The sequence below is a fragment of the Scatophagus argus genome, chromosome 4 (assembly GCF_020382885.2).
Source record: "Scatophagus argus isolate fScaArg1 chromosome 4, fScaArg1.pri, whole genome shotgun sequence".
Lineage (NCBI taxonomy): Eukaryota > Metazoa > Chordata > Actinopteri > Scatophagidae > Scatophagus > Scatophagus argus.
In genome coordinates, this window is record NC_058496.1 from 3,164,445 (window position 1) to 3,190,155 (window position 25,711).

At 46.8% G+C, this 25,711-nt stretch overlaps 4 protein-coding genes across 6 annotated transcripts; 3 read left to right on the forward strand and 1 right to left on the reverse strand.

The window, feature by feature from the left end:
- The first annotated feature begins 547 nt into the window (after nucleotides 1–547).
- Nucleotides 548–13,208, forward strand: snrnp200 (small nuclear ribonucleoprotein 200 (U5)). Its single transcript, XM_046386907.1, has 44 exons — nucleotides 548–857; nucleotides 1,085–1,248; nucleotides 1,739–1,910; nucleotides 2,010–2,202; nucleotides 2,324–2,379; nucleotides 2,466–2,564; nucleotides 2,697–2,849; nucleotides 2,947–3,046; nucleotides 3,134–3,270; nucleotides 3,370–3,447; nucleotides 3,562–3,735; nucleotides 3,871–4,008; nucleotides 4,096–4,251; nucleotides 4,364–4,534; nucleotides 4,653–4,846; nucleotides 5,214–5,337; nucleotides 5,446–5,595; nucleotides 5,695–5,937; nucleotides 6,025–6,213; nucleotides 6,312–6,509; nucleotides 6,613–6,765; nucleotides 6,895–6,975; nucleotides 7,124–7,207; nucleotides 7,356–7,462; nucleotides 7,547–7,665; nucleotides 7,752–7,906; nucleotides 7,989–8,178; nucleotides 8,270–8,443; nucleotides 8,557–8,717; nucleotides 8,819–9,046; nucleotides 9,149–9,340; nucleotides 9,434–9,612; nucleotides 9,722–9,873; nucleotides 9,966–10,074; nucleotides 10,169–10,277; nucleotides 10,380–10,569; nucleotides 10,677–10,841; nucleotides 10,953–11,074; nucleotides 11,153–11,296; nucleotides 11,383–11,559; nucleotides 11,663–11,823; nucleotides 11,932–12,013; nucleotides 12,371–12,463; nucleotides 12,546–13,208. Exons 1-44 carry the CDS (start codon nucleotides 813–815, stop codon nucleotides 12,693–12,695), a joined length of 6,411 nt encoding a protein of 2,136 aa, XP_046242863.1. The 5' UTR covers nucleotides 548–812; the 3' UTR covers nucleotides 12,696–13,208.
- On the reverse strand, nucleotides 13,204–23,440 carry ciao1 (cytosolic iron-sulfur assembly component 1). 3 transcript variants are annotated; one of them, XM_046386909.1, is made up of 8 exons: nucleotides 23,307–23,440; nucleotides 20,942–21,075; nucleotides 15,492–15,640; nucleotides 15,298–15,409; nucleotides 15,129–15,217; nucleotides 14,840–15,041; nucleotides 13,805–13,874; nucleotides 13,204–13,678 (listed from the first exon to the last, which is right to left on the reverse strand). In XM_046386909.1, the coding sequence occupies exons 2-8, from the start codon at nucleotides 20,949–20,951 to the stop codon at nucleotides 13,444–13,446; spliced, it is 867 nt and encodes a 288-aa protein (XP_046242865.1). In that variant the 5' UTR covers nucleotides 20,952–21,075; nucleotides 23,307–23,440; the 3' UTR covers nucleotides 13,204–13,443. The 3 variants fall into 3 exon arrangements, with proteins under 3 accessions (XP_046242865.1, XP_046242866.1, XP_046242864.1); XM_046386910.1 differs by lacking the exon at nucleotides 23,307–23,440 and adding an exon at nucleotides 22,970–22,985; XM_046386908.1 differs by lacking the exons at nucleotides 20,942–21,075; nucleotides 23,307–23,440 and adding an exon at nucleotides 16,260–16,684.
- On the forward strand, nucleotides 16,953–19,593 carry tmem127 (transmembrane protein 127). Its single transcript, XM_046386911.1, has 3 exons — nucleotides 16,953–17,745; nucleotides 17,840–18,004; nucleotides 18,113–19,593. Exons 1-3 carry the CDS (start codon nucleotides 17,502–17,504, stop codon nucleotides 18,421–18,423), a joined length of 720 nt encoding a protein of 239 aa, XP_046242867.1. The 5' UTR covers nucleotides 16,953–17,501; the 3' UTR covers nucleotides 18,424–19,593.
- gatd3l (glutamine amidotransferase class 1 domain containing 3, like) lies at nucleotides 19,981–25,007 on the forward strand. Its single transcript, XM_046386912.1, has 7 exons — nucleotides 19,981–20,467; nucleotides 20,559–20,611; nucleotides 20,693–20,806; nucleotides 20,946–21,077; nucleotides 21,200–21,292; nucleotides 24,508–24,673; nucleotides 24,753–25,007. Exons 1-7 carry the CDS (start codon nucleotides 20,351–20,353, stop codon nucleotides 24,885–24,887), a joined length of 810 nt encoding a protein of 269 aa, XP_046242868.1. The 5' UTR covers nucleotides 19,981–20,350; the 3' UTR covers nucleotides 24,888–25,007.
- Nucleotides 25,008–25,711: the final 704 nt, after the last annotated feature.

A 25,711-nucleotide genomic window follows, 5' to 3' on the forward strand; every position in this document is an offset into this window, starting at 1 on the left:
CAGCACCCATGCACTTCCCACACAATTTGCAAAAATATGCAGTGTTTTAAAACAATTGTTTATTATGGCATAAACTAATCCTGAACAATTTATTTATTTATTTACTTTACAAAAAGTTATGCGTGGGATGACGATGCACACAGAAAAAGAACTGACAATTTTACTTGTCCAAGATAGTCATCTGTTTCCCTAAATAGAAACAGATGTTTTTTCTCACTTTTTAAAACAGCTGATTTGGAATGTGTTATCACAGAGACTGAAGCTTATTATTTTAGAAAGGACCAGCATATCTTTGCAAATTAAAAAGCTGAATTTAGCCAAGAATCAAGAGCTAGAGATTGAGTTTTTTCTTCTCAAAAGATAAAACCCGTTCGTTTAGTTGATTAATTGATTTCGTTACGTGTACATGATTGACTGCTACGGGAGGATGCCAGTTATTGTGTTGTTCTTTTTCTTGAGAAACCACATTTGATTTTATGTTCTGTGAAATAAACGCGACCTGTAGGGGGCGCGACTCGCTTCTGCTCTTTGGAACTGGTGTGACCCTTTGACACCGGAAACGGAAGACAGCGGCGGCAGCAGCTTGTTGTGCGCTCGTGTTAGCAGTGCTTTGTAACGTATGGGAGACGCACTTGAATGAAGCTCGGACATTTCGACAACAGTTTCATGCCACAGATCTAAACACTGCACCGATGTTCCCGGCGTGTCCGTAAAAAGGCGGAGTGAAGTCAACTCTGTGGATGTTTTCAGTCGGCGGGCCGGTTCACAGCGAGCGAAAAGTGCGTTAAAAGCGACAAGACAAAACTGGCACCATGGCGGATGTTACTGCCCGTAGCCTGCAGTACGAGTACAAAGCGGTGAGTATGCGTATGTGGAGAAACTCGGGGACAGCAAAATCTAGAAAGTGGTGTGGATTTTGCAAATTTTAACACGCGGATATGTTATCAAGCTAGTTAGCTTTATATTTTAAGTCATGCTACTCCTTGTTTAGCTAGTTTAGCTCCGTTCGCTAACAGTTAGCCTAGCCTGAGGTGCGCACACTGATGTACTGACCGATGAGTTTGTCTTTGGATTGAATTGTTAGAACTCCAACTTGGTGTTGCAAGCTGATCGCTCTCTGATCGATCGCACACGGAGAGATGAACCCACCGGAGAGGTGCTTTCCCTGGTGGGAAAGCTGGAGGGGACCAAGATGGGCGACAAGGCTCAGAGGACCAAACCCCAGAAGCTGGAGGAGAGACGAGACAAGTCAGTGCTGTCAACAGCAGGTTTCATTGTCGAGGACACACTGCTGTTTTTTGTTTTGTTTTGTTTTGTTTTTTTTTTTTTCACAAACTTAAGTAAAGATATTGTTATTAAATATCGCTGCCGCGTTTATTGCGTGTTTTTTCTCCATTTGCACTGATTTCAGTCTGGAAGTCTAAATGATATTTCAAGTCTAAAAGATAAACTTTAGGCAAATAAAATTGCTGTTTTAAAGATAATAATTAAGATAATTCAAGTCATTTGCCAGCACATGTCAGATATATGAAAACACTTCTGACTCATGATCAGGTCAAACACAGGAAACATTCCAAAACTATATGCATTGCATTATTGAATTTCCCTCGGGATAAATAGAGTATCTATCCATCTGTCTCTCACTGAGAATACACTTCATACATATTTTTGGTGTTCCAGTGTCTGTTAAGAGGCACACAAACGTTAATCCTTTTCATCTCTTGTTCTGTCCTTATAGGAGGCGAAAGAGAGATGAGGACAGACACGACATCAACAAAATGAAGGGTTTTACCCTTCTGTCTGAAGGCATTGATGAAATGGTGGGCATTGTGTACAAACCTAAAACCAAAGAGACCAGAGAGACATATGAAGTGTTGCTGAGCTTCATCCATGCAGCTCTGGGAGATCAGGTCAGTAAAGTTGTTTCTGTGTAATTGTCAGCTTGTGTTTTGCAGCAACGACCTGCAGCTGAAGCTTTTATTGATTCTGGATATTAAATCTTCTTGCAGCCACGTGATATTCTGTGTGGAGCGGCTGATGAAGTGTTAGCGGTGCTGAAGAATGATAAAATGAGGGATAAGGAAAGGCGGCGTGAAGTAGAGCAACTTCTTGGACCTGCTGATGACACACGTTACCATGTGTTGGTTAATTTGGGCAAGAAGATCACAGACTATGGAGGGGACAAGGACTTACAGAATATGGGCAAGTACACCAGAATTAACCCCATATCGTTTATTATTGGTTCATTCATTTAAAAGTACAGTATTTATTTTGAGAGCAACATTTTGAATGACACACTGCGGACTGAATCTTTCCTTTACAGATGACAACATTGATGAAACGTACGGCGTTAATGTCCAGTTTGAATCTGATGAGGAGGTGAGCGCCTTTTATTTGTTTCTTAAGATATCCCTGATTTGGAAGTCCACGTTCTGGTCACTAACGGTCTCTTTCTTGTTCTTAAGGAGGGAGATGAAGACCAGTTTGGAGAGGTACGAGATGAACACTCTGATGAGGACAGCGAAGGAGAGGAGGCTGATGTGGGCTGCACTCTCACAGCCAATGTAAGTGCAAATGTCTGAATCAATGTTTGTCCTGGATTAAGACATTAAGTTTATAAAGATAAACCTATGTTTTGGAATAAACACTATACCGCACCATACCGGATTAAGAAGTTAATGAATTACTTTGTTCAGCTTGGCGTCACAGGTGATGTGATGACCGTAAAGAAAAAAGATCTGCATCCTCGAGACATCGATGCCTTCTGGCTCCAGCGTCAGCTCAGCCGTTTCTATGACGATGCCATTGTCTCCCAGAAGAAGGCAGATGAAGTCTTAGAAATCCTAAAGGTATGTCTGACATTTTGTCTGTTCTCAGCTTCTTGTTGAACACATTTTTAGGTGTATTTTTCAGACTGGCTCACCCGTTTCTGGCTGTATTCCACAGACTGCCAGTGATGACAGAGAATGTGAGAACCAGCTGGTGTTGCTGCTGGGTTTCAACACCTTTGATTTCATCAAAATCCTCCGTCAGCACCGTCGCATGAGTAAGTCAGATGTGTGGAATGATGCAGGTTTTAGGACCTTGAGCTTTTTGTAGTTGTTAATCACTTTCTTTCTTCTCTGACGTGCAGTTCAGTATTGCACCATGCTGGCAAGTGCTCAAAGTGAGGCAGAAAAGGAGCGAATCATAGGAAAGATGGAGTCTGATCAGGAGCTGTCGAAGATTCTGTACCAGCTGCAAGAGACGGAGAAGGAGGATATTATTCGGGTCAGACCTCTTGCTTGTAAAATTCTAAAAGTTTTTTTATAAAAGCATCTTTTAGTTTTCTCCATCATATTTGTTATTCATGAGGCGTTGTGTTTTTAGGAGGAGCGATCTCGGAGGGAGAGGGTGAGGAAGTCTCGCGTTGATGACTTGGAAGCGATGGACATCGACCATGGAGAGGTAAATAATGAAGCAATGTGCATATATCAGCTGCACAGCATGCAAGCAGGTTAGCTACTGATGGTACACCCCAACACTGACATGTTTTTACTATCCACCGTGCTTTTCCTACAGTCAATGGCACCTCGTCAGTTGCTGGACCTTGATGACCTGGCCTTCACACAGGGAAGCCATTTCATGGCCAACAAGCGTTGCCAGCTGCCAGACGGCTCATTTCGCAAACAGCGCAAAGGTTACGAAGAAGTCCACGTGCCTGCGCTCAAACCCAAGCCCTTTGCTGATGATGAGGTTTGTGTGTCGCTTGTCTCGCTATACAAAAACGTGTCATAGCCCACCTGTGCAGCAACTCATGCAAAAGCATCAGTGATAAGCAGCGTATGTCTCTGCTCCTGTCTTACATTCGGCTTTTTATTGTGTCATTAGGTGCTTGTTGCTATTGAGAAGCTGCCCAAGTATGCACAGGCTGGATTTGAAGGGTTCAAAACCCTGAACCGCATCCAGAGTAAGCTGTTTAAGACGACCATGGAGACAGATGAGAACCTGTTAGTGTGTGCTCCTACGGTAAGCAAACTTTGTTCAAGCCCAACGCATTGTGACTGTTTTCCCCAAGTGTGTTTGCTCCTATAATTTTGTTATTTGTGCACACAGGGAGCTGGTAAGACCAACGTTGCTTTGATGGCAATGCTGAGGGAAATTGGAAAGCATATAAACCTGGATGGAACCATCAATGTGGACGACTTCAAGATCATCTACATTGCACCCATGCGCTCCCTAGTACAAGAGATGGTGGGCAGCTTTAGCAAGGTGAGTTCCACCTCTGTCCTGCACAGATTTGTATGTTCTGCTCTACATACGACACTTGTTTTAATTTCAATCAAGTGATTTTACTGATCTACTTTCTTCTTTGCTTCCCCAGCGTTTGGCAAGTTACGGCATCACAGTGTCTGAGCTGACAGGAGACCACCAGCTCTGCAAGGAGGAGATTAATGCCACTCAGATCATCGTCTGCACCCCTGAGAAATGGGACATCATCACCCGTAAAGGTGGAGAGCGTACCTACACGCAGCTAGTGCGGCTCATCATCATCGTAAGTGCTGTGAATGTGTTGAGAGTCCTACAACACACCCAGTGTTGTACGTGTCTGATATTCTGTGCATGTGGTTTGACATAGACTCTCATGATAACAAAGTGAATGTGTCGTGCAGGATGAAATCCACCTGCTGCATGATGACCGTGGACCCGTGTTGGAATCTCTGGTGGCAAGGACCATCCGCAATGTGGAGCTGACCCAGGAGGATGTGCGTCTGCTGGGCCTCAGCGCCACGCTGCCCAACTACGAGGACGTGGCTACCTGCCTGCGTGTGGATCCTGCCAAGGGACTCTTCTACTTCGACAACAGGTATGCCCTTTAGCCGATGATTTAAAAATACACAAGAAAGTAATCAAGCTTTGTCTCTGTCTGCTTAGAGATGGACGCTTTCTATAATCATAACTTGAGGGACTCTAGTGTGAATAGTCTTTTTCTTTTCTGTACTGTGTACAGGTGCAGATCCTTGTTTCCTGTGTATTTATTCTTTTTGAATGCTCATCCTTTCCTTATCCTTGCATGCTTTGCACCCTCTGTATCCTGTTTGCTGCTGTAACATTGTAACTTCTCAGTTATGGGACTAATAAAGGATTATCTTATCTTAATAGCTACATGTGCTTTGTTGTTTGTACTTTTTGCATATTCACCTCCGATACCCACATTGTTTCTTTCTCTGCAGTTTCCGTCCTGTGCCCCTGGAGCAGACTTATGTTGGCATCACAGAGAAGAAGGCCATCAAGCGTTTCCAGATCATGAATGAAATTGTCTATGAAAAGATAATGGAGCATGCTGGAAAGAACCAGGTGAGTCCCAGCTTTAGTAAGTAGTTTGCTTACACTGCCTCCTGAAGCAGCACTCGTCCACAGCTGAGACCAGATTTGAGAGTCCTGACGTTCTCTCGTCTCCACCAGGTGCTGGTATTTGTCCACTCCAGGAAGGAGACGGGTAAGACTGCCAGGGCCATCAGAGACATGTGTTTGGAGAAGGACACACTGGGTCTGTTCCTCAGGGAGGGTTCAGCCTCCACTGAAGTGTTGAGAACTGAGGCCGAGCAGTGCAAGGTGAGCACCTCAGAGGTCACCATAACAAAATAAGACAGATGTCGAGATTCAAAGTTCCGTTGGTGCTTGATCAGAACCCTGTCAAACTTTCTCATCTAGAACCTCGAGCTGAAAGATTTGCTGCCTTATGGCTTTGCGATCCACCATGCTGGTATGACCAGAGTGGACCGTACGCTGGTAGAGGATCTGTTTGCTGATCGACACATCCAGGTTCTGGTGTCCACGGCTACTCTGGCTTGGGGCGTCAACCTGCCGGCACACACTGTCATCATCAAAGGTACTCAGGTGTACAGCCCGGAGAAAGGCAGATGGACTGAACTTGGAGCCCTGGACATTTTACAGGTCGGTTTGTGCTGGCTGGATAATAAAATGCAGGAGAGAGTGCTTTGTACCTGCAGTGATAACCCTGTGAATTGTGTCTTATTTTAGATGCTCGGTCGAGCCGGCCGTCCTCAGTACGACACCAAAGGCGAGGGAATCCTGATCACGTCCCACGGAGAGCTGCAGTACTATCTGTCCCTGCTGAACCAGCAGCTGCCCATAGAGAGTCAGATGGTGGGCAAGCTGCCTGACATGCTGAATGCTGAGATAGTACTGGGTAATGTGCAGAACGCAAAGGTGAGCAGCGTGTAGAGATAATCTGTACGGGGAGCTGATCAAATATATCATATAGTTTCTCTTACAGTCTCTGTAACGTCGTGTGTTTGTTGTGTCAGGATGCGGTGAACTGGCTCGGCTACACGTACCTGTATGTGCGCATGCTCCGCAACCCCACCCTGTATGGCGTCTCTCATGACGACCGGAGTTCAGACCCCCTGCTGGAGAGACGCAGGATGGATCTGGTGCACACGGCAGCCAGCGTCCTGGACAAGAACAATTTGATCAAATATGACAAGAGGACGGGCAGCTTCCAGGTTTGGACATCTATCACTTACCACGTCTTACTGATCTTATGCCAATGCTGTTAAAGTAGTGAGGACATCAGCCTTTTAATCTTCCCTCCCTCTTTCTCTGAAGGTTACAGACCTGGGACGCATTGCTAGTCACTTCTACATTACTCACGACTCCATTCAAACTTACAACCAGCTGCTGAAGCCAACGCTCAGTGAGATTGAGCTCTTCAGAGTCTTCTCCCTGTCCTCAGAGTTCAGGAACATCACTGTGAGAGAGGTATGCTTGTAACCCTCAACAAGACTTCACAGTTCACTGCACAGTGAAGCTCAAAAGTTGAACTGCAGGAACAACTGATTTTTCACTGGAAGGGGACTTAAAATTTGGACGTCTGCTTGTGTCCTTTAGGAGGAGAAGCTGGAGCTGCAGAAGCTGCTTGAAAGAGTTCCCATACCTGTGAAGGAAAGCATCGAGGAGCCCAGTGCTAAGGTAGCATCCGCAACAAGTTTCTAAAAATTACATTAAATCGTTAAAGATTTTGTTTTCTAGCGGTCACTCGATTTCTTTGTTAATATAAGCAGTCTTAAGTAAACCCCAATTTAAAACAATCTGTGTGTTTTGTGTCTCATCGTTTCAGATCAATGTGCTGCTTCAGGCGTACATCTCTCAGCTCAAGCTGGAAGGCTTTGCTTTAATGGCTGACATGGTGTACGTTACACAGGTAAGAAAGGACACACCATTCACCTGTGTGTGTTCGTGTCTGTGTTTTTTTTTTAACATTTGTTTTTCTGAAAATGTTAATGCCAATGAACATTTAAGAGTAAACAACTAAAATTGTTTTCTTTTCTTTGTTTTCCTTTCTTTTTCAGAGTGCTGGAAGGTTGATGCGGGCCATATTTGAGATTGTACTCAACAGGGGCTGGGCTCAGCTGACAGACAAGACCATGAACCTTTGCAAGATGATTGACAAGAGAATGTAAGTCAGTAATTCTGTCCTCTCCAAAGACTCTTTTGTCTGCCAAGGCAGGCCGCTGATATTCTGTTTCGCCGTCCTCCACAGGTGGCAGTCGATGTCTCCGCTGCGACAGTTCAAGAAGCTGCCCGAGGAGGTGATCAAGAAGATCGAGAAGAAAAACTTCCCCTTTGAGCGTCTCTATGACCTCAACCACAATGAGATTGGTGAGTTGTCTTCCAGCTGCAGCATGCTCGCTGAGCTCCTTCCTGTTCCTACAGAGTGATCAGAAGTCATGTGTTTCCCTTGTCAGGTGAGCTCATCCGAATGCCAAAAATGGGGAAGACCATCCACAAATACGTCCATCAGTTCCCCAAGCTGGACCTGGCCGTCCACCTGCAGCCCATCACCCGCTCCACACTCAAAGTGGAGCTCACCATCACGCCTGACTTCCAGTGGGATGACAAGGTGAGCGGTTAGACCCATGATGTGCTTCACATAATCCATCTCTGTTTCTTAGCCTCCTGACACACTTTGATTTCCCCATCAGATTCACGGATCATCTGAGGCTTTCTGGATCCTGGTCGAGGATGTGGACAGCGAGGTCATCCTCCACCACGAGTACTTCCTGCTCAAAGCCAAGTACGCCCAGGACGAACACCTCGTGACTTTCTTTGTCCCCGTGTTCGAGCCTCTGCCGCCGCAGTACTTCATCCGCGTGGTGTCAGACCGATGGCTCTGTGAGTAACTTGACTAAAACACGCGTGACAGAATCCATGCATTTGTGTGAGCATGTCAGTTGAGCGTTTTATTCCTGCTGTCTCTCCTCAGCCTGTGAGACTCAGCTCCCGGTGTCCTTCCGTCACCTGATCCTACCAGAGAAATACCCCCCACCTACTGAGCTGCTGGACCTGCAGCCGCTGCCTGTCACTGCTCTCAGGAACTCTGCCTTTGAGGCTCTCTACCAGAACAAGTTCCCCTTCTTCAACCCCATTCAGACACAAGGTACAGAACGAGATCAATGGATACCCCCCCCCCTCCTCTTTTTTTGGTTCTTGAGTTGAAAAGGTTCGTCTTGTTGTTTTCTTGACTGGCTTGTGTTGTTTCTGTCCCTCCAGTGTTCAATGCTGTGTACAACAGTGATGACAATGTGTTTGTGGGAGCTCCCACCGGCAGTGGAAAGACCATCTGTGCTGAGTTTGCTATTCTGAGGATGCTGCTGCACAACGCAGAAGGTCGCTGTGTCTACATCACCCCAATGGAAGCCCTGGCTGAACAGGTGTGGAGCCTTTTGGAAATCGGTGTCCTTGCATCAAAACTGTCATTGCTCACTCATCCCTTCTAACATAATTACTAATTATGTGAATCTTTGTCTCTCAGGTGTTTGTCGACTGGCACCAGAAGTTCCAGGATGTCCTGAACAAAAAGGTGGTGCTGCTGACAGGAGAAACTAGCACAGATCTGAAGCTCTTGGGAAAAGGCGACATTATTGTCAGCACCCCTGACAAATGGGACATCCTGTCTCGGCGCTGGAAGCAGAGGAAGAACGTGCAGAACGTCAGCCTTTTCGTTGTGGACGAGGCACATCTGATTGGAGGAGAAAATGGGGTAAGAACACAAAACTGCCTTGGGCTGCGTGTCAGTGATTTCATGTCGTTCACTTTCGGTGTCCGCTCTGTCTAACATGCTGATGTCCCTTCCTTTCATCAGCCCGTGTTAGAGGTCATCTGCTCCAGGATGAGGTACATCTCCTCTCAGATTGAGCGTCCCATACGCATCGTGGCCCTCAGCTCATCTTTGTCCAACGCCAAAGACGTGGCCCACTGGCTGGGCTGCAGCACCACAGCCACATTCAACTTCCACCCCAACGTCAGACCTGTGCCTCTGGAGCTTCACATCCAGGTCTGTACACGGAGTCTGCAGTTTGCTAGTGTGCACACAAACGTGCAGACATGAACTCCTGTCAGGTTCCTGATTTGCTGTTTTTCTGTGCAGGGCTTCAATGTGAGTCACACTCAGACCCGCCTGCTGTCCATGGCTAAACCAGTTTATCACGCCATCATGAAGCACTCTCCTTCCAAGCCGGCCGTGGTGTTTGTCCCGTCCCGCAGACAGACTCGACTCACGGCCATCGACATCCTCACTTTCTGTGCTGCGGATGTGGTTCCTCAAAGGTCAGTCGCTACAATGACATCCTGCTTGTAGATGAGGAGGAGACTGTGGTAGAGCTGCTGCTGTCATAACCTCGTCACACTGTGGTCACAAGTGTTTGTCACTCTGCAGGTTCTTGCATTGCACTGAGAAAGATCTCGCTCCGTTCCTGGACAAATTAAATGACTCGACCCTGAAAGAGACTCTGGCTAACGGCGTAGGCTACCTGCACGAGGGCCTGTCTGCCACCGAGCGCAAAATAGTGGAGCAGCTCTTCAACTCAGGTATGACTCGCTGCTGCTCTGCGCTTCCCAGCGTGGCCCATGAAGGTTGAGGACTAAATGATTTTTTTTTTGGGCTTCTTCTCCCTTGACAGGCGCCGTTCAGGTGGTGGTGTCCTCTCGCTCACTCTGCTGGGGCATCAACATCTCTGCACATCTGGTCATTGTCATGGACACCCAGTACTACAATGGCAAAATCCATGCGTGAGGCTCCCATTAGTTTGATGCTCTTATTAAGAGGTCTATGCTATAAATAATTCATTTTTAGTTGGTGACATTCTCCTCCTTTTTCTCACAGGTATGTGGACTATCCCATCTATGACGTCCTCCAGATGGTGGGCAAAGCCAACAGGCCCATGCTCGATGACGAAGGACGCTGTGTGATCATGTGTCAGGGCTCCAAGAAGGTAAAGAGACCCCTGCTGTTTCTGTCAAGTTCGTTTTTGAAAACCATGACTGTACGACAGTCAGAACGAACCAAACGGTTTTTCTTTTTCTGTCCTTGATAGGACTTCTTTAAGAAGTTCCTGTACGAGCCCCTGCCCGTGGAGTCTCACTTGGATCACTGCCTCCACGACCACTTCAATGCCGAGATTGTCACCAAGACTGTGGAGAACAAGCAGGACGCCGTGGATTACCTGACGTGGACGTTCCTCTACCGCCGCATGACCCAGAACCCCAACTACTACAACCTGCAAGGTGAGTCTCATCGTGTCCGGTTTGAAAGAGGAGACAGATGGTGTTTTAAACCAGATCACGCGTTGGGAAGAACTTATTAATGTCACGTTTTGTTTTCAACTCGTCAGGCATGTCCCATCGTCACCTGTCAGACCACCTGTCTGAGCTGGTGGAACAGACGTTACACGACCTGGAGCAGTCCAAGTGCATCAGCATAGAGGATGAGATGGATGTCGCACCGCTCAATTTGGGCATGATCGCTGCCTACTACTACATCAACTACACCACCATCGGTATGTGCCAATACAGCTGTTAGCGCTGAGTGATTAGCAGCCGGTTGCAGAGTCTTCATGTGAGGAAGAATGTGGAGAATTCATGTCTTTGCGTCCGGTTGTGTTTGGCAGAGTTGTTCAGCATGTCCCTGAATGCCAAGACAAAGATCCGTGGGTTAATTGAGATCATCTCCAACGCCGCCGAGTACAAGAACATTCCCATCAGACATCACGAGGACGCACTTCTCCGACAGGTAAACAAACAGGGTGGATGGACAATAACATTAACACTCTATGGAGTCAGTTCACTGAAACTTATTTTTGTATTCCAGTTGGCACAGAAGGTTCCCCACAAACTGAACAACCCCAAGTTCAACGATCCCCACGTGAAGACCAACCTGCTGCTGCAAGCCCACCTCTCCAGGATGCAGCTGAGTGCCGAGCTGCAGTCGGACACGGAGGAGATCCTGAGCAAGGTGCAGATGAACGACGATTTCCGGAATGAACTGCTGTCTAAATCAGATCCCTGTGTGTGTACTTACTCTGTGTGTTGTGTTCGTAGGCGGTCCGTCTGATCCAGGCCTGCGTTGATGTGCTGTCCAGTAACGGCTGGCTGAGTCCTGCACTGGCTGCTATGGAGCTGGCTCAGATGGTCACCCAGGCCATGTGGTCCAAGGACTCGTACCTCAAACAGCTGCCCTTCTTCACCTCGGAGCACATCAAGCGCTGCACAGAAAAGGTACATCAGCTTTTTCTGCTTCCACTGAACACGCCTTGTAGAATGTAACTCGTGTGTCAGTACAGATGTTCAAGAGCCATCTTATCCCTGCTCTTTTCATCAGGGCGTGGAGAGCATCTTTGACATCATGGAGATGGAGGATGAAGACAGAACCGCTTTGCTGCAGCTCTCAGACGCCCAGATGGCCGACGTGGCTCGCTTCTGCAACCGCTACCCCAACATCGAGCTGTCGTACGAAGTGGCGGAAAAAGACAACATCAAGAGGTACGCACGAGTTCTGTTTGCAGTAACGGCTGAAGGAATGTATGAATTAGGTTTGATCTCACATTCTTACTGCTGGTGAATGTTGATGTTTTTTGTGCTTCTTCACAGTGGCAGCCCAGTTCTGGTTCAGGTTCAGCTGGAGAGAGAGGAGGAGGTGACTGGGCCTGTCATCGCACCTCTCTTCCCTCAGGTAAATGCCACGTGTTTCTGCATTTCCATTAAGATAAGATAGCCTTTCATTAGTCCCGCAGTGGGGAAATTCTCAGTGTCACAGCAGCACGAGGATAGCAAATTATTTTATTTCAGCCATTTTTAAAAGAAAATCTGCATCTGCAAAGCAGTTAGTGGTTTTGTTCATTGTGCTTTTTTTATGAGGCTAATTGGCCTGATCTTCATCTTTAAACTGGTGGAAGCAGGCAACAACAGACTGAACAAACCTTTAGTTTCTTTTAGTTCCTGGGTCTTAAAACTGCTTTGGGTGAAGGCACGGCGAGTAGTTTTATTTTATTTTAAGGACATCTAACGTGTTTATTTCTCATTGCAACAGAAACGTGAGGAAGGCTGGTGGGTGGTGATCGGAGACCCCAAGTCAAACAGCCTCATTTCCATCAAGAGGCTGACTCTTCAGCAGAAAGCAAAGGTCAGTGACAGTCGCCCACTGCATGTATTGTGACCAACAACAAATGCTCTCTAAACCAACAGCTTACCTCCTCCCTCTGCAGGTCAAGCTGGACTTTGTTGCGCCAGCGATGGGCGTTCATAACTACACCCTGTACTTCATGAGCGACGCGTACATGGGCTGTGACCAGGAGTACAAGTTCAGCGTGGACGTGAAGGAGGCCGACAGCGACGGTGACAGTGACTCAGACTAATCAGCAGCTTTTTCTCCTGCGTTTTGGTTCTCATCGGGAGGGATGAGAAGGCGTTTTGTTTTTTTTACTGTAGATATTCGACCTGATTCATGTCCCTTCGCTTGTCTGTGAGCGTGTCATTATCCTCTGTGCTCTTGTGAAAAGAAGTCATTTTGTTTAGCACACTTTTGTGTAGGTTTCAATCTCCAGAATGATGTGCATCAGTTCAGAATCTGTTTACAACCTGCTCACTGCTGACCTGAACAGATTCCTCTGAAGCCTCAGTCTGGGATCTGAGTGCATTAAGTCCATAAAATGATGATAAAAAGATCTAAGTGAAATTTGATAAACTGGTAAAGATATAAACAAATTTGATCACGGTGTACTCTTACTCCAGACTGGGTCTTTAAATACTGCCCAGTTGTATTTTTTAGACATTTTTGTTGTGAAATCTAATTCTTGGACCGGTCGAAATGTTTTTAGAATGATGTGCTGTCTGGAATATTTTTTGCAATAAAGAGAAGCCACACAGTTGTTGTTTTTTTTGGTTGTTTATTTATATAAATGAAACATCAAACTCTTAATTGAGCTGCTATAAAGAAGCATTGACAAATGCACTGAAGCATCGTTATCAGTGTAGAAGCAGACATGAAAGATAAAGTGACAGACGCTCACATCCAGCTGAGTGAACAGTACCTGTGCTGACCACAGTTCCCAGTGTAACGTGTACCGTTCACGTTCAGTACGAGGCAAGTGATGACGTGAGCGTTCAGTCTTCCTCTTTGAACCTCCAGATGGCGATCTCTCCGTCGTCGCTGCAGGTGGCCAGGAGTCCCGCCTCTTTCGGGTTCCAGTTGACACAGTTGACGTCCTGACTGTGAGCTTTGGGGACCTGAGCAGCCAGCGAGAACACCGGCTGGTCGGGGTCGGCCGTCTCGTCCTCCTTAAATACTCGCACGGCATCGTCGCCACAGGCCGTCACAAGGGCGCCGGTCAGCCGACACCTGAGCAGAGAGAAAAACCTTCTCAGTTGGATCAAAATGAGAGAGAATCCCAAAGGTGTTTGGGGGTGGAAGTGAAAATTATTTTTTAAACGTCTTCAAAAAGGCCAGAGGAGAGCTGAATCTTACCAGGCGACATCATACACTGTTCGTCCGTGGTACCCAGACAGAGTGCAGACGCACTTCCATGACAGGTCTCCTGTTCAACGAGCAGACCAGGAAACACGATAAAGCATCCGCAGCAGACCAGCACGTGTCCACTTGATTGATGATTTTAGGCCTCATAAATAACAAGAAACTATCTACAGCAGTTGAGGGGCTCTCTAAGAAGCAAGCTGGACTTAAACTGGCTTACTTTACTGTCAACTCAGGCTTTCTGAGGGGCGTTTGGCGACTCTTCTTACACACAAAATGGACCCATCACACAGTTACAAAAGACGGCCGAGTGGACAAGAAGGTGCCATGTTGTTGAAATCTATTCAATCACGTGACTTATCCGTGCGTGATTAAATGAGGTCTTCACTTGTATACAGCATCACTACTTCCATCCATCCATTTTCTATACCGCTTATCCGTCAGGGTCGCAGGGGAGCTGGAGCCTATCCCAGCTGACTACGGGCGAGAGGCAGGGTTCACCCTGGACTGGTCGCCAGTCAATCGCAGGGCCAACACACAAAGACAAACAACCACACACTCTCACACTCACACCTAGGGGCAATTTAGAGTAGCCAATTAACCTAATGTGCATGTTTTTGGTATTGTGGGAGGAAGCCGGAGAACCCGGAGAAAATCCACGCAGGCACAGGGAGAACATGCAAACTCCACATAGAAGGGCCCAGACCGGGATTTGAACCTGGAACCCTCTTGCTATGAGGCGACAGTGCTAACCACTGCACCACCGTGCCGCCAGCATCACTACTTGTTAGTATATTTTTTACTCGACCTACATGCACCTTCTCTATGTTATCCTTGTGAAAATTTCCCCTGTGCACGACTAACAAAGGCCTCTCTGATCTGATCTGATCTTAAAGAGCTGACTGTGATCTTAACCTGCTGAAGTGTCCCTACAGATGACATGAAATCATTAGCTAGTCATGGACCGGATGCAGTATTTTGTTGATCAGATGTTATCTATTTACGCTGTCTCTTCCACCAACAACTCACCCTGTCCACTCTCACTTGGATACTCCTTCCATATCTTCACGGTGCGGTCGTCGCTGCTGGACGCCAGCCTCTGTCCAGTTTTATCAAAAGACAAACTCCAGACTGTGGACGTGTGTCCTGTCAGGGTGGCCCGGCACTCCCAATCATCATCCTCTTCCTTGTAAATACAGATGTTGTTGTCGTAGCTGGCTGAAGCCAGCAGCTGCGTGCACACATGGAAAATGCATAGTGAGCTGATGGCGTAACCACGCGAACTTATCGTGCGGGTGCTGAGCAGAGTGTGACTTACCTCCTGGGTCGGGTGCCACACAACGTGCTTCACATCCTGTGTGTGAGAGTTAATGACGGTAACGCACTCGTACTCGTCTTCTTCATCCACTGTGAAACACAAAGCACAGATGAGTAGGTTTCTCGCTTTGAATTACGTTCATGGGCTGAAGTCTCTCCTCAACACGAACCTTCCCAGACCCAGACGCTCTTGTCTCGGCTGCACGTCGCCAGCAGATTCCCTGAAGGTGCCCACGCCACACACTTGACCTCATTTTCATGTCCTTCCAACACGGTCAAACTCTGCAAGACAAGGTGACACTCTGGGTAAAATCCAGCAGAGTTACAGCGTGTTCAAAGTGGAAGATGCAACCGCTCATCCAACCTCAAAATCATCGTCCTTCTTTTTCCAGATGCACGTGGTGGCGTCGAAGCTGGCAGAGGCCAGATAATTCCCACAGGGAGACCAGGCCACTTTCCTCACAGTGCGCTGGTGTCCGTCCTGAAGCACACTCTTACACACCCACGAGTCACCTGAACGAAGAGGAGGTCAACTTTGTCAGTACGTCACACGGTTTATGCTGAAGGAGCTTCAGAAACACTGAGGGCAACACTGCTTCAGGGAAACACTCATTTACAGGGTTTGTGCATCAGCGTAATGAAGTATCTCAATTTATCAGGTCTTCAAAAAGCAAAATTAAGTCAAAACAGCCAATCCTATTTGTTATTATATTATCTAATCAGTGGTTTCCCTGTTCAGTTTCCAGATGATTTACTGTATCACAATTACATATACTGTGACGGATGTTTTATTCCTACCAACCACAGCTAACCTGTGCCGATGTCATTTAACCATTTTAACTTCCAGACCTGAAACTGACGATGTGATTTTATCAAATCGACCCCCCAAAGTTGTTCCCGTTTCATCTGACTCACATTCACCAACATCACAGATGGACGACAGAATGGAAGACGATTTACTGTCTCCACTACTTTTTGATTTAGTAGAAAAAAAGGGATGACAAGAACAGAAAACATGACTTTTATGAGTTATTATAACATTACTGTCATGTGACCACGACCTAAATCTGCGTCTATCAGCTCAGAGGCGTCCGAGTCACCTGTCATTCAGCCCATTTTGTTGACAGCTCACCTTCGCGGCCCCATATCCGGATGGCCTTGTCGCCTCCGCATGAGGCCAGCAGCGTCCCCGACGGGCTCCAGCTGACGAACCAGCACCGGGAGTCCGGATGTCCGCTCAGCCTCTGAACCAGGGACAAAGCCTCCTTCATAGCTGTGCTGGAGAGATGCTAGCCTGCTGTCACGGCCGTTTCCTGTCGGCTGCTGCTGACGGTTAACCGACACGAGATAAACGAGTTATCCAACACGAAGCACTGACAACCCGCACAAACGAGCAGCGCTACCGTCCTGAACTACCGCAAACTGACAACTCGAACCGGAGTGGAACAGCAGCAACGTATTTGCACCAAAAGAACAAAGTACAAAAGTTCAGGAACACAACCAGGTCGGAAATGCCGCCATCTTTGCCTGTTGGGTGCTTTGCGCGGTGCATTATGGGGATTCTTTTTTTTTCTTTTTTTAAAATATTTTTTGTAAATGTATCACATTCAAAACATAAACCTACACCATACAATTATAGCTTTCAAAAACTGAAAAACATCTAGTGTATAATCCTATCAAATAATGAAATAAAATACATATAACAGATTCGCATTATAAAAGTCTAGTGTTAATAATGTTAGAATAGCACTGCTGTTGTTAGCTGTCTTTGGAGATTCACCAGTTGGTGGCAGCACTGAGCTGCACTCGCGTTTGAACTGTAGTTTATTGAACCCTCGAAGAAGAAGAATGGCAGCAATAAGGAAGTTGGTGTTTTACAGGAAGCAGGCCTGAGCTGGCTTTCATTTTGTCTTTGTTTTTGTTTTTCTATTCGAAGTTGATGGTCATTTATCATCAGTGTAGGCAGTTTGGTCAGTTAACGGGCTGTAGTTTATTTAATTTGTTTCTATTTAGTTTGTTTTTATGACATTCGGCGACGCTTGGCTTTATCTGTGAGCAGGCTTTAACGGCTAACAACAGAGCTAACAGGCCCGAAGGCCATCTGTCCATTGTCTGCCGTAAGTCAGTAACTTATCCTGTTTATAGAAATCATTTTGTCTTAAGGTCAAACGTCGCTTGGAATCATCAGACACCACAGTGTTCTAACAGCCAGGTTCGTTGTCATCCGTTCATCGCCCAGGTAACGTTAGCTGTACTGGCTAATAGTTCTTACTTTGGCGAGTCAGTTGGCTGACCTTACTGACGGATCGTTTAGTGCAGTGACATACTGACATTAAAGGGAAACCAAGGCTACAACGGGCGATAAGGATATTTGATGAACATGTACGCCCCGCCGGGTTCCACTGTCGCTGCGGGTCGAAGGAGGAGAGGAGGCACCTCCCTGCCCAAGCAGCCGGAGCGGAGTCTGGTGTCGGCCCTGCCCGGAGCTCTGTCCATCACAGCGCTGTGCACCGCCCTGGCGGAACCGGCTTGGCTCCGGGTCCACGGAGGCACCTGTCCGAGACAAGAGCTGGGGGTGGCAGATGTCCTGGGGTACATTGACCCCAAGCTTCTGGAGGGTGAGGACCCGGCACAAGCCCATTTAAAAAGCTAAGGCAGAGATAAATCAGGTAGCTGACTTGTAATGCTCTGCGATGTCTCCGTGTCCTCCAGATTTCTGTGTGAACCCGCAGACCGTCTTGCTGCTGAGGGTGATCGCTGCCTTCTGTTTCCTGGGTATCCTGTGCAGTCTGACTGCTTTCCTCTTGGATGTGTTTGGCCCCAAGCACCCTGCTCTAAAGATCACACGCAGATATGCATTTGCACATATTCTCACAGGTATTAATCTGTCATACTGGAGTCCTTTTCAGCTCCTTTCCTTTCTTTTTTGAAATGTCAGTTTGCCATTTTCTGGATACTTAAATTGTTCTCTCTTTCTCTCATCAGTGTTGCAGTGTGCCACAGTCATAGGCTTCTGCTACTGGGCCTCCGAGCTCATTTTGTCACTGCAGCAGCAGCACAAAAAGTACCACGGCTCTCTCATATACGTCACTTTCGCCATCAGCTTCTACTTGGTGGCGGGGGCCGGCGGAGCCTCCATCCTCGCCACGGCCGCCAACCTGTTGCGCCACTACCCCACCGAGGAGGAGGAGCAGGCTTTAGAGCTGCTCTCGGAGATGGAGGACAGCAGTGAAACTTTTCCTGCCGATTATGACATTGCCAATCAGTTTCAGCCACCGCCTGCCTACACGCCCTAATGCCGCCACACTGGCCTTGTTAACACACGCTTCTCTCTCTCTCTCAGCACAGCTATCGGCTTGATGAGCAAACCCCACAGTTTATCAGATGGATATCTTTGCAAATAATCTCCATAATGAACACGGCGTGCAGAGTCAGTGCACAAACTCCTGTACTGACAGTGCTTGGGTGCATGAAAGCTTTCTTTAGTGATGGCAGAAATTTAGGAGATGATTCGTACTTTCATCACTGAAGTTGTTAGTGATTTGCATGTAAATGGCTTTTAGGATTTGGTTCTTACATGTGAAGCAAACTAAACAGCAAGGAGTGCTCAACATCATCACAAGTAACTGATGAGACAGCCACAGCCTGGTGAGTGCCAAGTATTGAAGCTGGGCTGTTGGCACTTTGTCAGGGGTTGGACGTGGTTGAAGCTTTGTTTAGCATCATTTTGATGTGATTTTTTGATAAGCTTGCCATGGTTATTGTTTTATTTCCCAGATAGATCAAAAACTACACTGATAAGTTTGTTTTAGACATTTCTTTTATATAAAATATCAAACAGACCTTGTTATTTATTATTTAGCTGTCTGTGCTGTGTCTGTCTTTCTTTTGCTTTTTAGACACCTCTCACTGGTTTAGTCTTATTTAATCAGATTTGTACTTGAAATAACACAAGGAAATTGAAAAATGTGAGACTTGTGTTTGAGGTTTTTCTTTTTTTTTTCTCAAAGGATCGCAGCATGTGTTGTGTGTTGAGAGCAGCCACAGAGAAATTGAGAAACAAATGCGTACGTCTCACAGTAACTGACATGTGGTGACGGGGACTTCGCTGCATACGCCGGTCAGGTCGCGTTTCCTGGCTTGGATTCGAAAAAGAAACTTTATTTGTACTTTGTGATATGTGACAGTTTGCGTATGTGTTTTCTCTGCATGGGTTCTGTCGTGTGCAAATTTTAAACCTTCGGGCCGAACCTCATGTGAACGTCTCGCACACGAGGTCCCAGCCGAAGCTTAAAATTGTGTTTGGTGTGGTGTAGTTGATTGTGCGTTGTTCTGTTTACTTCATGTCTGCGTTTTTTTGTTTGTTTGTTTTTTCCTTTCTCAAATTGTCACTATACTTTCATCACCAGTATGTAAATATTGATTGTTTATACCTAAATTGTGGTCATAATAAAATAAATGCCATATTTTGCCTCACATTCCTCTTCTGTAACTTGGTGCTTAATCTTGGGCTCTCTGGTAATTACAGCCGTCTTCCACTAAATGCAGCCTGTAGGCAGGAGCTGCAGTTTTGATTTAACGGTATATTGACTTTGACATTTCAGTCTGACCAGGATATTTCGGGGTTTACAGTCTAGACGCAACACGGCATTACAGCGAGTAAGAGCCTTACTACCTAATAGACTTTAAAGGGCATACAGCATACCTTGTACAGCATAAAGGCATCGTATCCACTGCTACCTACGCAGATGCAGTGAGACGTGTTACTGTAGGTGTTGCATAGTCAAAAGTTACTATCATAATCAGTCTACTAACTTAACGCTTTATTTAAAGGACATTTGTGCAGGTTTCTCCACCCAGATGCCACACTAAGGGTTAAACTGGAAATGGGTGAGGATATTTCATGGGTTAAAGCACTACATGTTTAGGTTGCTTTCCAAGGCTCAAGTGTCACTCGGTGGCCAAATGACTTAAGTTAATCAGATGAATAAACAAGGTATTAATAGTGGACCGTGTTCAATAGGGGGAATAGGGCCACTCGAGGCCAGGAAGCGATGCCTCTTCTCAGAAAATAGAGCTTACGTGGCAACGTCACCTCGCCACATTCTGCTGTATAAAAACAGACGGCCACAGCGGGCTCATTGTTACAACCAAAAGTCGTTACGCGCTCAGCGGCAAACCGTTAAGTCAAAACCTCCTCCTCACACAGACTGAAGCTCAATCATGCTGGCAACCAGGACTTTGCTGTCAAAACAAACCCTGACTGCTCTCGCTCGCCAGCCTGCCTGCTTTGTTCATCACGGTGACTATGGCAACTGGGGGAACACCAATATTGCAGTGGTAAGTGAAGCTTACCGATGTGGGACGGGTGGGGAAAAAGCTGACAAGTTTCTGGTGGTTACCGTGATCTGTGAGTGATGGTGCGTTGCAGGTTTTCTCAGGATGTGGCTGGTGGGATGGGACTGACGTCCACGAGGGAGTCTAGTGAGTATCACAGGAACTTTTCACAGCATCACCTGAGCGTCACCACCACGCAGAGACACTAACCGACCGCTCTGTCCTCAGCACCATGTACCACCTGAGCCGGAACGGCGCTCGCTTCCAGATGTTCGCTCCAAACCAACAGCAGATGAACGTGATGGACCACATGAGAAAGCAGCCCGCCTCTGGCGAGAACCGGTAAGCCTGTTTGCAAACACTGATGCCCTCTTAGGTGGATCAGACCGCTCCACCGACTTAATCAACTTCCTTTGATCATACAACCGACCTGACTAATTCCACAAGGCAGACTTTAGGATTATTTCTGGCCCTTACACAGGAACATGATGATGGAGTCGGCTCGCTTCAGTCATGGTCAAGGAATGATGCAAATGCAGGATCTGGCCAAGCTGGATGTGAACAGCTTCGATGGTGTCATCTTTCCCGGAGGCCACGGCGTCACCAAGAACCTGTGAGGGATGATGAAATATGATGTAATCACTTTGAGGCTGTGTAATGTCAGCAGAAAGCGTCAATACAAGTTGGAACGGCGAAGTCCGAGCATTAATGTTGTTGTGTGACTCAACTCTTCAGATCCTCTTTTGTGAAGGATGGCAAAGACTGCAAGCTGCACAACGATGTGGAAAGGGTGCTTAAAGATTTCCACCGTTCACGCAAGCCTATTGGGTATGTATGATGTGGTCACGATTCAGTCAGTGCTGCTGCACTTCTGTGACATCAGCAGCAGGGAAGCTTGACGCTGCGGGCTTTTTGGCTGTACGATTACTTCAGATTCAAATTCTGAAACCAAATGTGGGGCAACATTGCAGACTGCCACTGACTGATACCACACGTTAAATCAGATTACGTTAGATTACGTGAGTCTAGATAAACACACGAGATTTAAACAATCCCTGTAATTGAATTGGGACGTTTGAGCAGCTATGGAAAGCAAACAAAAGGTTAGACGATGCAGCATTCATTGCCTTTTTCCTGTTTATAGATAAATAAACTGAGATAAAGTAGAACATATTTGCTGCAAAAGGTTTACTCGAAAACACATTTTACTTAATACATACACATAATACATTTGTGTGAACAAAGCCGGAAGCCCCTCAATACCCTTTTCGCTCTTTTTAATGATAGTAAAACTATAGAAAATGGGCTAAAATATATTTGTTAAATCTTTCCTAAAACATTCACAAAATAAACAACTAAGGCCTTAGACAACCAAAGTGAAGCTGGAAAGGAACTAAAGTCAAACGCCTCACGCACGGCCTGCGTCACAAATTTTGTAAGAAAAAAAAAAGCTTGATGATCTGTTTGAAAAATCAGTTTCTCGTGCAGCATTTAAGTGGTGGTCTGCAGTGATGTCAGCCGACAGGTGCGCTACAGACAGCCCACATCGGGCCACATGAAGCCAGGTGGACCAGGCAAACCCTGAGGACTGAACGCAGGCAGCACAGACTCACACAGACTGCGATTTGGTGGAGGGCGACTGATCCTTCAGCTGCCACTCTGACACACGTGGACTGACGGGGTGATGAGGGGCATCTGTGCCCGCAGGAGACAGGGTCAGGTGAGGGGACACCTGGTGGACAGGTGATGGCGGTCGCTGGCCAATTACGGGAATTAAAGGGTGGAGGTGGAGGCAGAGGAGGAGAGGGAGGAGGAAGAGGATGAAGCAGCTGTCACCATGACGTGTCAGTGTTGAGTTCTGACCGTTCTGACCTGGAGCCAAACTTCATGTGAAGAACAGTACCAGACTAATCCTTTCCTATTGCCTTTAAAGCCTTTAAAGCCATTAAAGATAATCGGAACGAAATTTAAAAAGAAAGTAAATATTTAGAACAGTGACATCTGTTTTTATTCAACTACAAGTGGTGAAGGACATAAAGACACCACTGCCATGTTGCTTTCAGGGACCTCCCCCCTCTATTGTTCTCTTTCGTCACAGCTTTGTGTCCTTAAACCGACCCGTAGACAGAACAAATGGTGCGCACATTTAGAATCAGACCGACTTGCTCTGAAGAGAAGCTCCTCTGCAGCTCCTCAGCCTCATCGGTGTTTCACGAAAGACCAGATCAGCGGGACGCACCGCACCTCATCCGACATAACAGTGAAACTGACCAGTCTGCTGACAGTGAACTCAGCAAAGCTTTAAACTGCTGTCTGCTAGTTCGGTTCGGCTGAGTTTTAATTCCCTTTGCAACACCCACACCCGAGGCAGCCAAAAACTGTACTCAAGTAAAAGTACTGCCAAGTAGAAGTAAAAGTAATCATCAAAATAACTACTTGAGTTACAAAATTACTTTAAGAAATATTTAAAAAAAAACAAATCTGTCGCGCACAGCAATTTGTTACCTTACGTACTTGACTGGAATTCTTCCGACCACAGGTGAGCTTCCTCAGGTGAAGAAGTGAACACACACCTGGGTTTATTTGTAATGAAATGACATACGATTAGAAAACATGCCTCGTATACACCAGGAAAAGGTGGCGTCACAGTGGCGTCCCTCGTGGACTGTGACCTCCATGTGCCTCCTTTTACTACAGCAAAAACCACTGACCGCATCCCTAAACTCTGACAATCCCAGTATGAAACACACACACACACACACACACACTGATCCTCTAATCGGGAGATAAAGCTGTCATCACGGTCTCGTGAATACAGGTGTGTTCTCTTCGTCACCTTTACCTGAGGACAAGCGTCTGTGCTTGACGTCCACGCGGAAGAGCCTGACACGCACCGTCGTACCTGTTGTGCTTGTCATCAAACGCGTTAGCATCGACGCAGCAGAGACAAACGCTGCTCTCAGGTCAGTGTCAGCCCGCCGCACCGTGTGCTGTTTACTGACGTCTGGAAACATGAGCTTCCACGAGTCATGCGGTAGGATAACAGAGCAGACCTGGGATCAGCTCACCGCGTGTCTCTTAACGGAATCTGCTTGAATGCATAAAATGATAAATAAATAAAAGTAACGTGATGAATGTACACGAATGACTTTTCTCTAAAAAAGAAAAGCACGGTGCATTAAAACTACTCAAAGTGCAGTTTACTTCATAAAGTTACTACAGAGTAAGATATCACGTGTATCTGAGGTAAAGGTGCATTCTGTTGTTTTCTGTGTTTGCATGTTGAGTCAGAATCATCTTTTATTCCAGAAACTGACCGCTGCGGCTCTGCTGAGCTTCTTCAGACAGTCGCAAAAGTACAGGTGTGAATGATAACATTAGCAATGGCTGAATGCCATTTAGCTGCTGCAGTTTCGGGGCCCTGGTCTTCTGCACGTCGGTTGGTAGGACGAGTCCCTCTGAGTCGGGTTCTACGGGGGCAGGATCCTCACTGTGTGGACTGAGTGGGACACCTGAACCTTTAATGTGGTGATTAACACCTGCTTTTGTTTTTTCCTTCGGTAACAAACCAAAGTGCCTCGTGCTGCGGGCTGTGACTGCACTTCTGCGTGTGCGCATCAGCACGTGCGTGAGTCCAGGTGGCCTGATGATGCAGGTCTTTCCTGTCTGTTTCTCAATCAAATCTCAGTCATCTTACTGGAAGTATCATTATTGGATTCTCCTCACCGAATTCGTCTCACCCTAAACTACAATGAAAATTAAATTAAAGGACGCCAGTAAGTCTGTCGTGGTTTCACTAACGGGCAAATGGTGATAATGAACAGCTGACAGTCTGTAATCTTCCCTCGCGCTCACGTCTCGGCGTGTCAGCGGTTTTAGAAGTAGACTGCCGTCCCAGTGCTTCGTGCTGGGAGAGACTTTCCTTCTCAGGCTCTGAATCTCCGCTGCCTGATTATTCCAGTCGTGTCTCTCAATCTCGATTTAATAATAATAATAATAATAATAACAATAAACCCCAACTGACTGCCTGCTCCTGTCGTCAGACTGGCCAGCATGGCTCCCGTGCTGGCCTGCCGCGTGCTGCCCAGCATCGAGGTGACTATGGGCTACGAGCGGGACGAGAGCACCCGCTGGGGGAACTGGCCTAACACAAACATGGCGCAGGCTGTGAAGAGCATGGGCGCTCGCCACCACGTCCGGGAGCCATACATATCCTTTCTGACGTCTCTGTCTGTTCACTGTGTCGTTGTTTTCCTGTTCTGAGGTGGACCTTAACCCTTTCTTGCACGAAGCCTATGTGGACGAGAAGAACAAAGTGGTCAGCACCCCAACCTTCATGTGGGACACCGAGTATCACTATCACTACATATTTGATGGTATTGGAAATATGGTCAAACATGTCATGCGCATGTCAACCAAGTAATCTGACATGTTCAGCCTGGAAAAGAAACTAGAGGAAGTTGGTGTGTATGTACAACAGACACCTCTGTATTGTGACGAACTCTCACCTGAAGCAATATAAATGTTCTAGTTAAAGAGCAAATGGCTTGTCGTGTGTAATTGCTGGTGCTGGTTCCGTGTGGGCAGACACGTGACGCGTGTAGTAGGTGAGTCCAGAAAACACCTGGGCAGAGCAGCAGGTGGGGGGGCTTATGGGTCACGACTCGTTTAGCCTGAGCCGTGAACCGGAAGCAGGGAGGAGGCCGTCGCCCTCACAGTGACGCATCAGGGCCGGCACGGACCCACGGTTAGCGGCTGGGTGACAACCGCTTTGACTTTATTAAGGACACTGAACCACTTAATCGACCCACGTAAAACAGTAACTTCTTCTCTGGTCTCATTGAAGCTAAACCCACGAGGGCCCGCGGCTGCAGACACGCTGCGCGACATGTCTGTGAAGATTATAAGATGTTAAACCTCTCCCCGTTGAAATAAACAGTAACTGTGTGGACAATTATTGGCAATGTTGTGCAATGTTTGTGGCAATTGCAGAGTGCCGAGGCAAGACACCTGCCGACTCATCTTACTCCGAAAGGATGACTCAGCGTTTTCAGCGTGATGAAATACAGGAGAGATCTGACGTGTATTGGACTGGCTGAAGATGAGTTTAATTGTAATCACTTTGGTGAAGTGACCTTCCACACAGCGCCACCATCAGGTGACATTTATAATTTGTCCAAATGTATGAAAACCTAATGACATTCCCATCAGGTCAACAGAGTGGTGCCATTTAGCACATGTTAGCAT

Coding starts and splice junctions, on each gene's coding strand:
- snrnp200 (XM_046386907.1), top strand. CDS start 813: ATGGCGGATGTTACTGCCCGTAGCCTGCAGTACGAGTACAAAGCG. Junction 3,448..3,561: donor TGGACATCGACCATGGAGAG/GTAAATAATGAA, acceptor CTTTTCCTACAG/TCAATGGCACCTCGTCAGTT. Junction 9,341..9,433: donor CTCTGGAGCTTCACATCCAG/GTCTGTACACGG, acceptor TTTTCTGTGCAG/GGCTTCAATGTGAGTCACAC.
- ciao1 (XM_046386908.1), bottom strand. CDS start 16,398: ATGAAGGAGGCTTTGTCCCTGGTTCAGAGGCTGAGCGGACATCCGGAC. Junction 15,410..15,491: donor AGAAGGACGATGATTTTGAG/GTTGGATGAGCG, acceptor CTTGTCTTGCAG/AGTTTGACCGTGTTGGAAGG. Junction 13,875..14,839: donor TCCAAGTGAGAGTGGACAGG/GTGAGTTGTTGG, acceptor CTCGTTGAACAG/GAGACCTGTCATGGAAGTGC.
- tmem127 (XM_046386911.1), top strand. CDS start 17,502: ATGAACATGTACGCCCCGCCGGGTTCCACTGTCGCTGCGGGTCGAAGG. Junction 17,746..17,839: donor TGACCCCAAGCTTCTGGAGG/GTGAGGACCCGG, acceptor CGTGTCCTCCAG/ATTTCTGTGTGAACCCGCAG. Junction 18,005..18,112: donor ATTTGCACATATTCTCACAG/GTATTAATCTGT, acceptor TTCTCTCATCAG/TGTTGCAGTGTGCCACAGTC.
- gatd3l (XM_046386912.1), top strand. CDS start 20,351: ATGCTGGCAACCAGGACTTTGCTGTCAAAACAAACCCTGACTGCTCTC. Junction 20,612..20,692: donor GACGTCCACGAGGGAGTCTA/GTGAGTATCACA, acceptor CTCTGTCCTCAG/CACCATGTACCACCTGAGCC. Junction 24,674..24,752: donor ACCACGTCCGGGAGCCATAC/ATATCCTTTCTG, acceptor CCTTTCTTGCAC/GAAGCCTATGTGGACGAGAA.